We start from the raw sequence: 13936 nt of genomic DNA on the forward strand, positions 1-13936 counted from the left end.
TTTGTGCTGTACTGTAATAAATATCCATATTCATACAGTGACTCCAAATCGGCCTCCAATGTAATTCAATAGTCTCTCCACACAGCCATCATGAACCTGATATGAATCCACCGAGTGATCCACAACTCTCTGAGAAGTTGGGGATGGTTTCCTCCATCATGAAATTGGCCTCCGACAATTTAAGAAAATATGATTTGTCATAAATGGTACCTGTCAAAACAAGTGAACAAAGCACAAAAACAAAACGTATGTCTTTGACGGCTCAATTCTGCGGTGCGGATCCAAATAATCCACCTCTTTACAAACAAGGCAACCTGCCAATGCAGTGACGCATTATTCCTGCAGTGTAGCGGGAGACTCATGACTCAACTCACGGTTACACTGGACCAGTGGATGTCATTCAAACATAACGGTGCGTTGATGAGGCACCTTTTCTGAAAAGTCTTCAGTGCACAGTGCAGCTGTGTGTCTGGACGAGATCAGATTCTATGCGGAAAGAGGAGCACGTCTCTGGTGCGAGCGCCATCACTGCCAACTGGTATCATTAATGAACATATGGGGAGGCTTGAGACATTCAAGTGGGCATCTGGACAGTAAGCAGACCACCAGAGACGAACTGAGTGCCATATTGTGCTCCGCTTCCAGTCTCGCACGGACATAGCCATATGTGTGAATTAGGTCATCTTGACCCCTGTGAGGTGGTAAGTGGGGTGCGTGGCTAACACTGAGCGCTTCAGATGTGCAGCGGCAGGAGGGACTTAAAACAGCATGAAACAAGAGCTGAAGAGCAGAGAACTTTCTGAAGATACATGAGTATCCAGGAGAGTGTATCAGAGCGGGTGGTCTGAAAACGACTATGACAAGTGTGAGAAGACCCGCCTGAGGAATCTGCTGAGTAAGAAGACAAGAAGATCTGTGATGTGAATCACAAAGGATGGAATACTAGAACATTACGACCTTGTCCTAAGAGGTTATCTAGGTGAGCAGGTGGAGCAACATAAGGACGGGGACGCGGGACGAAATCTATGGCAGGTTATCAAGTTTAAATTCGAGAGGGTGGCTGTTGCATCCACACAAGTTCTATCACCTGACGTCCTCACATAACCTTCTCAGTCCACAACCTTCTGGTCCCAAAGTGGATTCATTGGAAAATGGTTTTGATGATGGCCCCACTAACCTCACCCTTTCACCCCAATAGCCGTCACTTCCCACACAAAACTCCTACGGCACAGCAGTTTTTCAATGCTGTTACTTGCCCAAATGCAATGCCTTCTTCTCCACTACAATGCCACATACAGGCCTGGCATGTGTACTGCATAGTTCTCAGTGAGTTTGTGTCGACACAGATTATTCCTGAAGCGACTGTGTTCTATGGAGCATGTTTTGAAAATGGCAGGGAGTAGATATGTTTTTGCGTGGATGGGGCCCGCGTCAATGGATTGCTCACTGATGTCTTGATCTCCAAACTATATTGATATTGACATGGAGACCCGAAACATTGCAACATCACTGTTAGACTCCAATTATGCTGATAATGCGCAGCGTTTCCCTCTTTCAGGACACACTTTTTCCACTTCACACAGAACTATTTAGTTGGCGTGAATGGTCACGGGGTGATGGAAAAACAGAGCCGCATCATCTTGAAAGAGCATTGGGACGTTTCTGGCCCAGTCTAAAGGGAAAATGATAATTCGAGTTCTCACCATGAAATTGTTTGTCTGGATCAGTTAAATTTACGTCATGCTCGAACATTCCCTGGTGTCTTTCCCACCATTGAAGGGAGTTGGGAAACGACACCTCAGAGTAAAGGTCAAAGGAACACTGGAACAATTGATCTCGTGAGGTAAAAATAGTCTGCTCTTTGAAGTTTGAGAGCAGAGTTGGGCTGACGTTGCAAAATTAAGATCAAGTAATGCAGTGAAGTCACTGCTGAGAGTCATTCAGAGAAAAGTTCATTTATGAAACAGGTAATAATCTCTCTGACCAAGGAAACGGAAATATTAAAGGGCTCCCGCTAATATAGCGTCTGAGATTACATTTCAATTGTAAATGAAATCTTCCTTCTATTCAGTCTCACAGCGCAGCTGGACCGGACCGCTTGCACCCCTGCTGGGTCCAAACACATCCCCTTCATCCTCCTCTGATGTTTTTCTTGGTGAATTCTTTTCTGAAACCCATTGTTTTACACAAGGCAGTTATTTTCTTTGAAAATAGATTCCAAGCTGGTCTCAGCTGCTTTGGACGGAGAGCCGCAGGATTACTATTTTGGAGAGGGGTATTGTACAGGTATGCGCCTGCTATTTGCGGATGAGCTGGAGTAACACTTCAGGGGTGCATGCTGAATATTAAATTGTCACTGCACAATTTAAATCCGTCTCGGGTTTTGACTAAAACCCAACCAGTATGCCCTTCAAAACATTTCACACCCGTACGACACACAAGTGACTTCAAAAGTTGACGGTATAATCCAACTCCTTCTCACTCCCATGGCGTAATATATTGACGCTGGGAAAGTGGAGCGTCATGTGCCGGGGGGGATTTCGTACGCGGTCTTCACTGAATTGCACTGGATATCAGGTACCATTTATAACCTCTGGGTCAGGATATGCTGCGGAAGACGTGACTTGAAAGTCTAATGCGTCAACATACAGCCTTCGGCGTCAGTATAGGATGCAAAAGTCCACTTTCCCAATGTCAATATATGACGCCGTGGGAGTGTGGATGATTTGGATAATAGTGTATGTATGCCTTCATATCCTCTGGGTTGGAGTCAGATAAAAACATTCTGGCTGCTGCTCTTCCTGGTGTTTCTCTTTATCTTTGTTGTCACTTTTCACTCAGTGACTTCTTAATTCCTTCCTCAGAGATCCATCGAGTGTTCGCTGAACCTACCATCTGGCTTTAGCGGAGTTACGCTAACGCTAAGTTAAGCCACAAGGCTTGCAATACTTGCTTTAGCATATTTTACCATATTTTCTGAGGCCGATACATCAAGCTCTCAGGTTTCACCTGCTGGTCGGATCACGGTGTTGGTGCCAGGCGTCCTTTCATAACGCATCTGCACACAGCGTCGGACGCCGGCACGTTTTGGCCCCTGCTTTGCTAAAGGTGTCGTGATAGCGAGCAAGAGCTGCCCCTGGTTTCTGAGACTTGTCATGCGGTGAAAGCTTTTAATGTCCAGCGTGAACAGGGTTAACACAACCTTAGTTTCCATCCGCTTCAATCCAAGATGGAAGGGTCAGACTGGGATGAGAAACTCTTGAAGTAAAAGCCATTTATACCATAAGAGCATGAGAGAGCGAGATGCGTATGCCGGACTGTATTCTACTTATCATGGACTCAAGAAAAATGAGTCAATGTTTTTCAGAACAAATCACTGCATTGATTGATAATAGGACGGCGGAATGGTTCTGACTGATGCCTCGCCGTTTCAGAGATCTGCCTACTATTTTTCCTGTCAGAAACCCCACCTCCCTCAGTGCCTCTCTCCTCCCCACCCCTTCCCTGGTCTCTCAGTCTCTGGCAGAAGGAATCCCAGGCAGCATTTAATTGCAGAGTGCGAGAGCTTTAGTTGGACTAATGAGCTCAGCACTGGAGCCGGAACTCTTCCAGTCACACATGGAGTCTTTTACCGTCGGAGCGTTACGGGGCGTCAGGATTTCAGGTGGAGACCCAAGACAGATTTCACAAATTCAGGTACAGCGGAGTTTTTGAGAGAATGCAGCAGAGACGAGAGACGGAGTGAGAGGGGGAGTGAGAGAGAGAGAGAGAGAGAGAGACCTGCAGCAGCAAATGAGACAGAACGAGGCGGGAGAGATAGAAAGAGAGGGAGGAGGAGAGGGGCCCAGGGTAGAAGAAGGAAACACTAGGTGAAGGAGAAGGGGAAAAGAAGAAGGAAAAAGTTAAGTAAGCAAAGCAAAGACAAGTCAAAGACAGACACAGGAAAGTTGAAGACGGGAAACAACAGACAGGAAGGAAGGGGAGGAGAAGTTTGGGGCAGAGGAAGAAAAAAAAGCTGCTGAAGAAAAGTTTTTGTGGGAAGGCGTAGATGAGGAAAACAGAATAGTGAATGACTGGGCAGGAGAGAGCGGAGGAAGGAGGGATTCAGTTGCTGCCGAAGGTGTTTTCGACAAAAGCTTCTGGACCTTGTTGGACATGTACCCAGAAGGAGCGCAGCCAACGGGACACCACAGATTTCTTCATCACAACAGCAACACCTACTGCCCCTGCCAGCGCTGCGTCCACCATGAGCTGCCATACAGCCTTCAGAGAGGACTGGGACACCAGCCAGCGTCCACCAGACTGACCGCGCACAGGGCGAACTATGGTCCTCAGGCAGACAGAGTCCAGAGAAGTGGCCACCATAGTCCACAGAGGAGGCCTGTGTTTGTGGGACCTGGCCCTTCCGGGCAGTCAGATGACTTCAGTCAAGTTTGCCCGAGGGAGTTGAACCCTGCCCCGTGGATTTACCCACAGGAGTGTGGGGTGAGACACTACCCATCTGTCAGGGAACAGTGTGGCTGTGTGATGCGTCGCGACACCAGGGCGATCCCTTTCAACGCTGGAATGCCACATCCGCTCCCCCATCTTCAGGTCAAAGGTGAGGAGCACAGAAAGAGAAGGGCTGTCAGGTACGCGCCTGCTAACAAAGACGAAGAAGACGCGGCTCAAAGACGTTATTCAGAGCCTCCTGCTTCCCATGTGGATCATTCATTAAAGCCTAATGGCCACTGTGGACCAAGGACTGTGTTCTTTGAGGGAGGGGAGGAAAGAGATATCCATCAGGACTGGGACAGACAAAAGGGTGGATCAGAGGAGGTCTGTAATGGGCATTGTGACTCTCCCAAGGGTTTCTTCGCGACTGAAGTCCCACAGAAGCACTTGAACCAAAGGAAATCAAAGGGGACCACCGTCGGTGGTGTGGTCGACGCAGAGCCCTCCAAGGTGACACAGTTGAGTGCAAGCAAGCACCACACGGGTTTGGAGGTGGTGAAGAAGAAGAGGCCGGATTCAGTCAGGGATCAAATCAGGCAGGTGGTGATGGACCTGGAGGACGTGCTGGGGGGGTTGAAGCAAGTCCATGTGGAGATGAAACAGGTGAGCTATCCCTTATCACTTACTGTGCATCATGTGATATTGGAGCGAGTAAATGTACTTGAGTTATGAATGGAAACAATTCGATAAAATGTTGGGAAAGAGGCACGGCTATTTTTCCGACCCATGTTGTAGACAATTTCAGGAACCACCGCACCTGGCTTCTGGTGAAAGCCATGCTTCTACGTCACTTCAACCGGTCGGTTTTTCCAGCTCCCTGATCTGTGCATTGGTTCATTTGAGGTCCCTCTATTTGATTAGTGGCGATATTTATCGTGACAGGACTCAAAAGAAAAAAAATCTGAACTGTTGCCTGCATTTTTGCCGTATTTGATGGTGGATCCAAATAAACCAAGCTAAAACAGGACGCACTGCCGGATGTTGACATGGCATTTTAAACCACTAGCAGTCACATCAGAACGCTGATAAGTGGCGCTGACACAGGTAAAATGAGGCTGCTACGACAGCGCTCACCAGCGTGTGTGATGGTGACTCACGCTTCGTCCCTCACTGAGCTTGTGATGTAAAATGATTTGCTCTGACCTTTTGCAAAACGTTGCTGAAATTGTCAGGTATCCGACATGGGCATTTAAAGACCTGGCTCGGGAGAGTTTCCTAAATGAAGCCACTTTTACCTTCGCCACTTCACATGCTCTCCCTATAAGCATAACTAGCGTTAAATGTGAGAGCGGCTCTTACTCCTAAGTGCTGTCGGAAAAACCTTTAATGCTACTTTCATGAGCGTACACTTTTCCATATTTGAAATCTTAAAATGACTTTGACCTTCTTTCACAAACCTGCTATTTATAAACACCAGGACGGACGGTTGGATGGATGGATGGATGGATTTTTTTTAGACAGAATTTTCTCTGAAGTTGATTCAGATTTGTTGTTCTGGTATGAAGAAATGTTATGTTGAGGATGACCACTGGCCACCTCAGGCCCACAGACCAGGAGTCACCATCTCTTATACCTTCTTACATAACCATACCAGAACTTACATAACTCCATCATAACAATACTCTATCGCTCACTGTTTCTGGATAAACACACAAGGAACATTGTTATTTTGTGTGAAACAATAGTCGTTGATCGAGGCTTAATGTAGCAGATAAATCGATTCAGCAGATCTGCGCAGGATTATGAGAAGGAATCCAAATCATTGGCAACCTGACTCACAGCCGCGGCTCCTAATCTGGTGTACTTACAGAATAAATATTGCAATATTGCACTAGAGAAGAAGAAACCAAATGTGCTCTGCAGTAAATCCATTTCAGATTGTGCTGTGCCTGTCGCCCATTAATCTATTACAGCATAGGAGAGAATGATTTATACAAGCAGGTTCTCAGTTGTAGCCAGACTGACGACAGCTAACCTCCACTACATTAACAACAAAGTGTATATTTATGCCCATTGGTGGAGGACTCTGAACAAGACACAGGCTTCTAGAGAGACCACGCTATTCCAGCGATGAAACCGAAAGCTCCCAGTATGAGCAATAAATGATGGCTTTCTAGTAAAGAGGAAGTTGTCTGAGTTCCTCTTTTGGTTTTGGTCGCCATGATGCAGTTCTGACAGCACACGACACTTCATCCTGATGCCATTGTGTGTGACGCAGCCAGTGCGATCTACCTGTGTAGCCGTGTTTCCTCCGATATATTAATTACTTTCATTGTCATCAGGTCGTTGAGCAGATTGATCGTCTGACAGCCAATATCGACCTCAGCGAGGAGACGCCTACCATAAATCAGAGTGCATCCAATAATGCCTCCACTCGTCCTGCTGACCCCAAGGCGGCCTCCCCGCCGAACCACAGGTCGGCTCCGGCGCAGGGTGCAGCGCATCCAAACGAAGACCGCATCATACTGAGGACCAACGCTCCGTCGCCCATTCACATGGCGTCTGTTGTGAAAACCAGCTGCTTCATACCCCCGACGCACAGGAAGGAGGGCAACCAAGAGAGGCCAGGAGCGAACGGTCACCCGCCTCACCTGTATTCCAACCACATCGGCCAGCCCGAGTCTCAAACGCTGACCGCAGACTCCACTGAGATCACTGGGAATGGTAACGTCGGATCTAAAACTCAAAAGCCGCCGCCATACCCTCAGAATGGACGCTGTGCAAAAGGCTCCCACAAGGCTTTGAGGACCCCTACGCACAGTGGAAGAGGCCGCCACACCACCAGCATAGTCTGAAGGAGGGAGTGGTCCTCCCCCCAGCATCATGGGGGCATGAAACATGAGACCCCGCGGCTGCCGGTGGAGGTCAAAGTGGGACCAGGCGGGGAAACAACTCATGGTAAGTCAAGATACAAGACGACGGTTTCTCTTCCTTTATAGTGTTGATGTTTCCGTCAGCAGGCAGCCGATGACGTCGGCCATGTTTACTGGCAGCGTGGCTTTCAACATCGCTAAATGGGCTGCAGTGTTCCTGCGAAGGAAGTTAATAGGAGTCTCAGATGTGTCAGTGTGTGGGCGGAGGGGGGGGGGGTTCAATGTTCTGTTGATGTCACATGATTCCCGTTAAAGTGTCTGGATTAGAAAGTGACGTAGCCAAGTGTTTAGACTGAGATATTGGTTTGAATTAGGCAGCAGGGTGTTACAGAACAGCACAACAGACGAGCAAATTCAACAGGGTTCAACAGCTTGAATCGCTTTTCCTCAAGAACAGATGAGAGAAAAAGAAGATAGGAATCTTTGGTTGGACTTTTTAACAGTGTAACTTGGTCGTGACATCAAGGGAGCAGAGTTGGCAGCCGCTCGGTCATGTTTGGCAGACGCACAACCCACAGCCGCTTATCTTGAGTCATGTGACACAAGGGGGGATGATCGTCACTCTGACTCCGTCTTTCGTCTCATGCCGCCGCCGGATCCATCATGCCTCAGTTTCTATTGGAAGTTGACTACACATGGAATCAAAGTGAGTTGACAAGCAGTATGGTTTGTTGAAGGTAAAGCAGCATATGGGAGTGTTTTCCAGACCCCCTCTTGTGCATGCTATGCGCAACTGCAGTCTATTTTTCCTGCTCCTCCAACGTTGGGCAAGCACAATCTGGTTTTAATCATAAAACCCTGTGGCCACATGCCAGAACGGAGTAAGGCAAACTCTTGGTATATTTCTGACATCCATATAAACACAAGCAAAGCAGCTCCCCACATTCTGCGGCAGTGAGAGAGAGAGAGAGAGAGACACGTGCGCACGGCAATAAAGCTTCTGGTGGAGAACTGCTCTCTGTTAGCAGCAGGATAAATAAGTTATTTGTAAACTCTGATGTGTTGACATTTTAAAAGCCTGAACATTTGAATTAGTCACCCTCAGCGGTTGCAGTGTGAATGGACAGGACAGATTCAGTGCGAGCTCAAGACACACCTTTGGATTCAAACACGCACACATGCAGTTCACGCTGCGTGAAAGCTCCTTTCAGTCACTACAGAAAGCAGGCAACCACAGGTGAGAGTGGGAGTTCGGATCGACAGCTTTGTTTTTGCCATGACAAACCGTCTGTATGACGCCTTGACTTCTCTTCTCATGAAACATTCTGATACAGACGTATACAACCCATCCCCACTCCCATGGTGTCACATACTGACATTTGCAAAGTTGCTTTTGCGTCTCATACTGACGAAAATGGCAGTCGACGACAACGCCAGTTGCAACTAAATGACTGTTTAAGTTGCCCAGATGCAAACAGACGAGACCAATGATGCAGTGGTGGAAACAGTTTTGGGACGCCCCATGCATTCTGCTGTATGCTCATGGCAATATTGATTTAATAATGTGATGTTTTATTTAGTTTGTGTTCAGTCGTGAACACACTCTCTGTTATTTGTGGATACAGAGAATGTTGAGAAGTGATATATTGAAACAAGGGATGCCCCGATACAAGCATCGGCTCATTCACAAAGGAAAACAGCCTGTGAAAAGTGATGCAAATACGGGAAGATTTTGTGATAAAACACAATGTGTCAACGTTATTTGTACTTTACAGACATGGACTGCAACTCTGAGAGTAACATACACCAAAGCCAAGCAGGCTAGAGCTCATGATCACAGTTTTAATCGCACTTTTAACACCAGAAACACAAGAGTTGACACTGTTGATATGATAAGATCCAACCGTGCGTCTGCCCCGATGAGACTGCAGACATCTGATTTATGACCCGCGCTGCCAGAGACATGACTCAGATAGCGGAGAATTTTTTTGGCCTGTGTGTAGTTTTAAATGTGCTTAATTCAAGAAAAAGCTCAATGATGACTTTAGTTGTCCCAGAGACTCCTACCCCCGGGTTACATTAAACTTATTTTCCACCACCGTAGCTCTCCTTCTCAGGACTCTCTTCACTTTTGTGGAACTGCCGAGTTCCACAAAATAGAAATTGATGTCTCAAGACAAATCGCTGACTTGCAAAACCTTTCAAATACGTTTGCCACAGCTAAGTGGGTCACATCAAGGTTCATCTTTCCAGTGACGCACACCTTTCTTTTTTTTTTTTCCAAGGACTGTCTTTCAAAAAGAAAATGTGGAGCAATAATTAAGATGTGACTTTTCAGTCCATACGCTCCAGACACGGTTTAAAGCTGAGAGCTGTGACTGTAAATTATAGGCAGTGGATGTAATTTCTACTCATTTGGATATTCTTCTGAAAACATGGTGAGAGGCACCTTCAATTCGAGTGTGTAATCGTGAGTTAAAAATAAAAGTTTGGATGTGTCTCGTTGCATATGGCAGATCTACAATTGACAACTGGCAGAAGATTCAGATCAGGGCAGGAGAAGTTTGCGGAGACAAACAAAAGCCACCCAGCTGCCTCAGGCGCTTCACACAACGGCCCTTATTCCATTCCAGAAATGCGCCATTAAATCTGCTTTCTCGTTTTTCCTCCACTGCAACCTGTGCAGTCATGTCGTTTCAATACGCATCCAACTCATTCAAAATTCAACTTGAACCCTTTGATAATTGCCGAGCTCATAAACATGTTTACAAAAGCCACAAGTCGAGTTTTATATGTGATTTTATCAGTTCTGAGTAATTTGCTAAAAACTCAAAATACTTGGTGGTAGACCCGCCGGCAAACAGTTAAGGAGGATCATAAAAAGTGGCGTGTCCAGGCTTTTCACCAGCGGCTGCGCGTTGCTGCGAGCACGGCAGCACGAGTTGACCACAGCGTCGCCGGCCTTTGTAACACAAAGCATGCATTATTAAGTCCCTCCAGGAGGTTTCCGGCAGACCTTTTAAAAATTACAGTTTAAGTTGCGATCATTTATGGTTCTGGAAAAACATGACGCGAAATAAGGACCTTTGCAAATGAGCTTGTAAAAAACTAGTGTTTGTTTTTATCCTAAAAAGGATTTTAACTAAATATGCTTTGTTTGTAACACGCAATGAGTAGCTCAAGTGCAAATAAATACTAAAATCAGTCCATCTTTTTTACGTCCACCCCGTATAGTGTTCGAGTCACGCTGCACTAGTGAGTTCCTCTTTTCACTTCCGTCTATTCTACATTTCCATCACAGGAATTTGGGCATTTAGGAATGGATTTGGAATCCTTCACGTCCCAATCGTGTGAGTAGTGATACTGGACACCAATGAAAGATTCTGTTTTCTGGAAGTGCCGTCTGAGCTCTAAATTCGGTTGGCTGTCTTTCCACGTCGCACAATATGAAACGCAGGTGTGTCTCCAGCATGTTTGACCTTTTGTATTTTGTCGTGCTATTTTCAGTCTCTCCGTAAGAACTTCAGGAAAACCAGCTCAGGCATAGGAAGGACACACAACTGCCTGTGACAAAAATAAAGTCTGAGCGAAAGGTCAAGTGGGAACCAGCTGTTGGATTCACCTATAAAATGCCATTGGCCTCACTTTACTCCATTTTCACTCAAAATGCCTGCAAATAAAGAGCATGGTTTTTGAGCCACACCAAGTTATAGATAATTCATGTCACTGAGGGAAACCTTATTAAATCTGAGCTCTGCAAACAGATTCTTTTTTTATCCAAGAAGAACTTAACAGCACAGAAAATATTATGGACTGAGTCTTCTCAAAGAGCGAGTGTTGGTGTCAATATAAGTTCCCATGCATAATTTAGACTCTTCCTCCTGTTTTATTAATTGTCGCTTCGCTCCAAATGTTTGACCTTCATGGAGCAGAGTGATGAATGTGCGGCGTTCGACACCAAAAGGGTCTTGTTCAATTAATCTGCTCGGAGTGGAAACTCTCTCTTCCTTCACTCTAAATCTTCAGTGTAAGACGTGACGCCGCGACGTGATTTACGACATCAAAACATCTTCGGAGCCATTTGCGGTCCAATGTGCAAATGACAAAAGTGCAAGGCTGAAATTTGAAGCCTGCCGTCACAAAGGACTTTACAGTAAGTGGGTAACATCTGGGTTCCAGCAGTTAAATCTATGAAATGAACAACATCTGGCTTTTATTACCGTCTGGTGATGACGGTGCGTGGAAATGTATCAAATGGCAAATCAGACCGGCACACTCGGTTGTTCTGTCGAAGGTCCAGTGACATCTAGTGGCGAGAGGCCAGACTGCAATCACTTCAGCACCCATTTTTCCACGCGACCGAGCCAAACCTTTATGCCCATCGTCTCTTAAAGATGACCTCTGCTGTGTTTAAACATGGAAAACAGAGAGGAACAAACTCCAGCAGACAGATGCAGAGGGGTCACATGAGGTTGTACCAATCTAAAGCCATCGAAAATGTGACCCTATCTGTGTCATTGTTAAACATTCCTTTTGTTTTTCAAAACTGAAACAAAATGTAATTTGTTCTACTTCGAAATTTAGACACATAGACGTGAAAGAAAACTGCGTACACACTGTCACGAGTCAAATGACAACGTCGCTCAGCTGGTTTTAACCGGAGACTCTGACAAGATCAAGGCCAGAGAATATATTGATGTGCTCAAATGTCGCAATATTTGAAGTCAGACATATTGATATCATTCTGAACAGTGGAGTTATTTTGCTGATTAAGGGAGATGTTCATTCGGTCAGTCTGTTGGACCGTGAAATGTAACTGATGCTCTAACTGGACTGAGTTTGTAACAATGAACTTGTTTTCACGCACAATATTCGCGTTGACATTTTCCGCATTAACTGACTTTTTTTCTTCTCTTGTTAACAAATACTACGATAAATTGAAGGTATCGCAATGTATCTCCTGTATTGGGACACGTATCGTATCGTGAAGTTCCTGCCGATACACAACTCTAACCAAGACACTAAGAGGGGCGAGGCAGAGTTGAGACCAGGTCACAGGAGGGCCAAGTCCAGGAGGCAGACCAAGTGCAACACAGAAGACTTAACTGAAATCCTATCTATCCAACCAACCCTGAAAGTTTTATCGAAAAGATTCTGTTGACAAATGGACAGACCTCTAACACATGACCCCCGGGACACTGACAACACCAGTGTTGCGTTTAGACACTCAGTTTTCCCTGGTCTCTGATGTAAATATGGCTCACTAAAGGGCAGGTCTTTATTGTTCCGGAAATTGACATCTTTTTAGACACGCTTGGTTGATTCAGTGACAAAACCAAGACCTTGAAAATGTGTTCTTGTCTGGCAACAGTGAGGTTTCGTCCATTCACTGGTGCTAATCCTCAATTCAAGCCCACGTCCCAGCTCTTCTCTTGGCCAGCAAACAATGACCCCAAAACACATTCACCTCGGACCAGGACTCCGTCCAAATCAGAAGTGTGAGTCCGGCCAGGAGCCGACACACTGCAGTGGGGGGAGCTTCACTTTCTGCTGCTGCTTTTTGAGGGATGTTGCAACTCGAACAGAATGACATTCAGGCCCAGATGCTCCGTGCAACCTGTTCACTAACAGCACCATGGCGGGCTCCTGAGAAAGGGTTGGATCCTGGGGACAGTGTGGGTTCTGATGATTTAGCAGGCATGTCCTGAACTCACCTGCCATGCTAGATGAGTCAGGCAACACGTAGACAAACTGTATTTCTCGTAACTTGCCAAAACAGTTCCTGCACAACCGCATTACTCAAACAAATAGCTGGTGGAAATGCATTGTCAGCCTCCAGAAGTTGTGTCTTTGAAGGCAAATGTTGTTTTTGTAGCTTCACTCATTCGTCATTTCTAAGCAAACTGACTCACAAGGACGACCACAGAGTGCGAATCCCGCCGGGATCCACCGAGAGCCGATGACTCATCGTGCACTTGTGAGCACTTAAATGAGTGATTCACACCTGTTGTGTCGTGGTGTTTTCCTGCAGGAGCTGACGGTGTCCAGGCAAGTGGAGAAGGAGCTGTTTCACTGCGGAAACTCCAGGTGCCGCCGCTTGTCAAGCAGCGTGGAACTGAGCGACAGTTTCTGCTTATGGAATGACAAACCACGACAAAAGCAGGGGGAACATTAAAACATATTTTCATGTCAGCATTAAATTATTACAATCCGAATGTTGCGTTATTAAAGGTAAAGCAGATTTCCTGGCAGCTGGAACCAGCGCGGATACTACCTATCCTGGTGGATGCTCTTATAAAATGAAGATATTTTATAAATACATTTATGTGATTTCTTAGTATCTAAGTATGTAGAAGACCAACGTGTTCTGATGAAAATATTCTGTGCTTTTTATGTCACACGTCAAGCTGGGGAGGAAACGTTTCAATAAAAGATCTGAAAAACTTCAACTTGTCTGGTTGATCTGGAGGTGGCGCTGTCCGCTCTCTGGCGGGTTTGTTTCGCAGCTGGGTCCTGTCCCGGAGTCTGACTCACTGTTTGTTTAAATCTTGTCTGAGAATTTGGCTCCCCACCTCACAAAACAAGAGGTGGATAAACTAATGGCACAGTGGAGTGGAGAAAGAGGGAAC

At 46.0% G+C, this 13936-nt stretch overlaps 1 protein-coding gene across 2 annotated transcripts; it reads left to right on the forward strand.

Moving 5' to 3' along the window:
* Positions 1-3534: 3534 nt before the first annotated feature.
* Positions 3535-13713, forward strand: LOC128770136 (uncharacterized). 2 transcript variants are annotated; one of them, XR_008416479.1, is made up of 3 exons: positions 3535-5097; positions 6777-7392; positions 13339-13713. XR_008416479.1 is itself a non-coding variant. In XM_053884432.1 (2 exons), exons 1-2 carry the CDS (start codon positions 4156-4158, stop codon positions 7287-7289), a joined length of 1455 nt encoding a protein of 484 aa, XP_053740407.1. In that variant the 5' UTR covers positions 3535-4155; the 3' UTR covers positions 7290-7536. The 2 variants fall into 2 exon arrangements, 1 of the variants encoding a protein (XP_053740407.1); XM_053884432.1 differs by lacking the exon at positions 13339-13713 and having other exon boundaries at positions 6777-7536.
* The last annotated feature ends 223 nt before the right edge of the window (positions 13714-13936 follow it).

The sequence above is a fragment of the Synchiropus splendidus genome, chromosome 13 (genome assembly GCF_027744825.2).
Source record: "Synchiropus splendidus isolate RoL2022-P1 chromosome 13, RoL_Sspl_1.0, whole genome shotgun sequence".
Lineage (NCBI taxonomy): Eukaryota > Metazoa > Chordata > Actinopteri > Syngnathiformes > Callionymidae > Synchiropus > Synchiropus splendidus.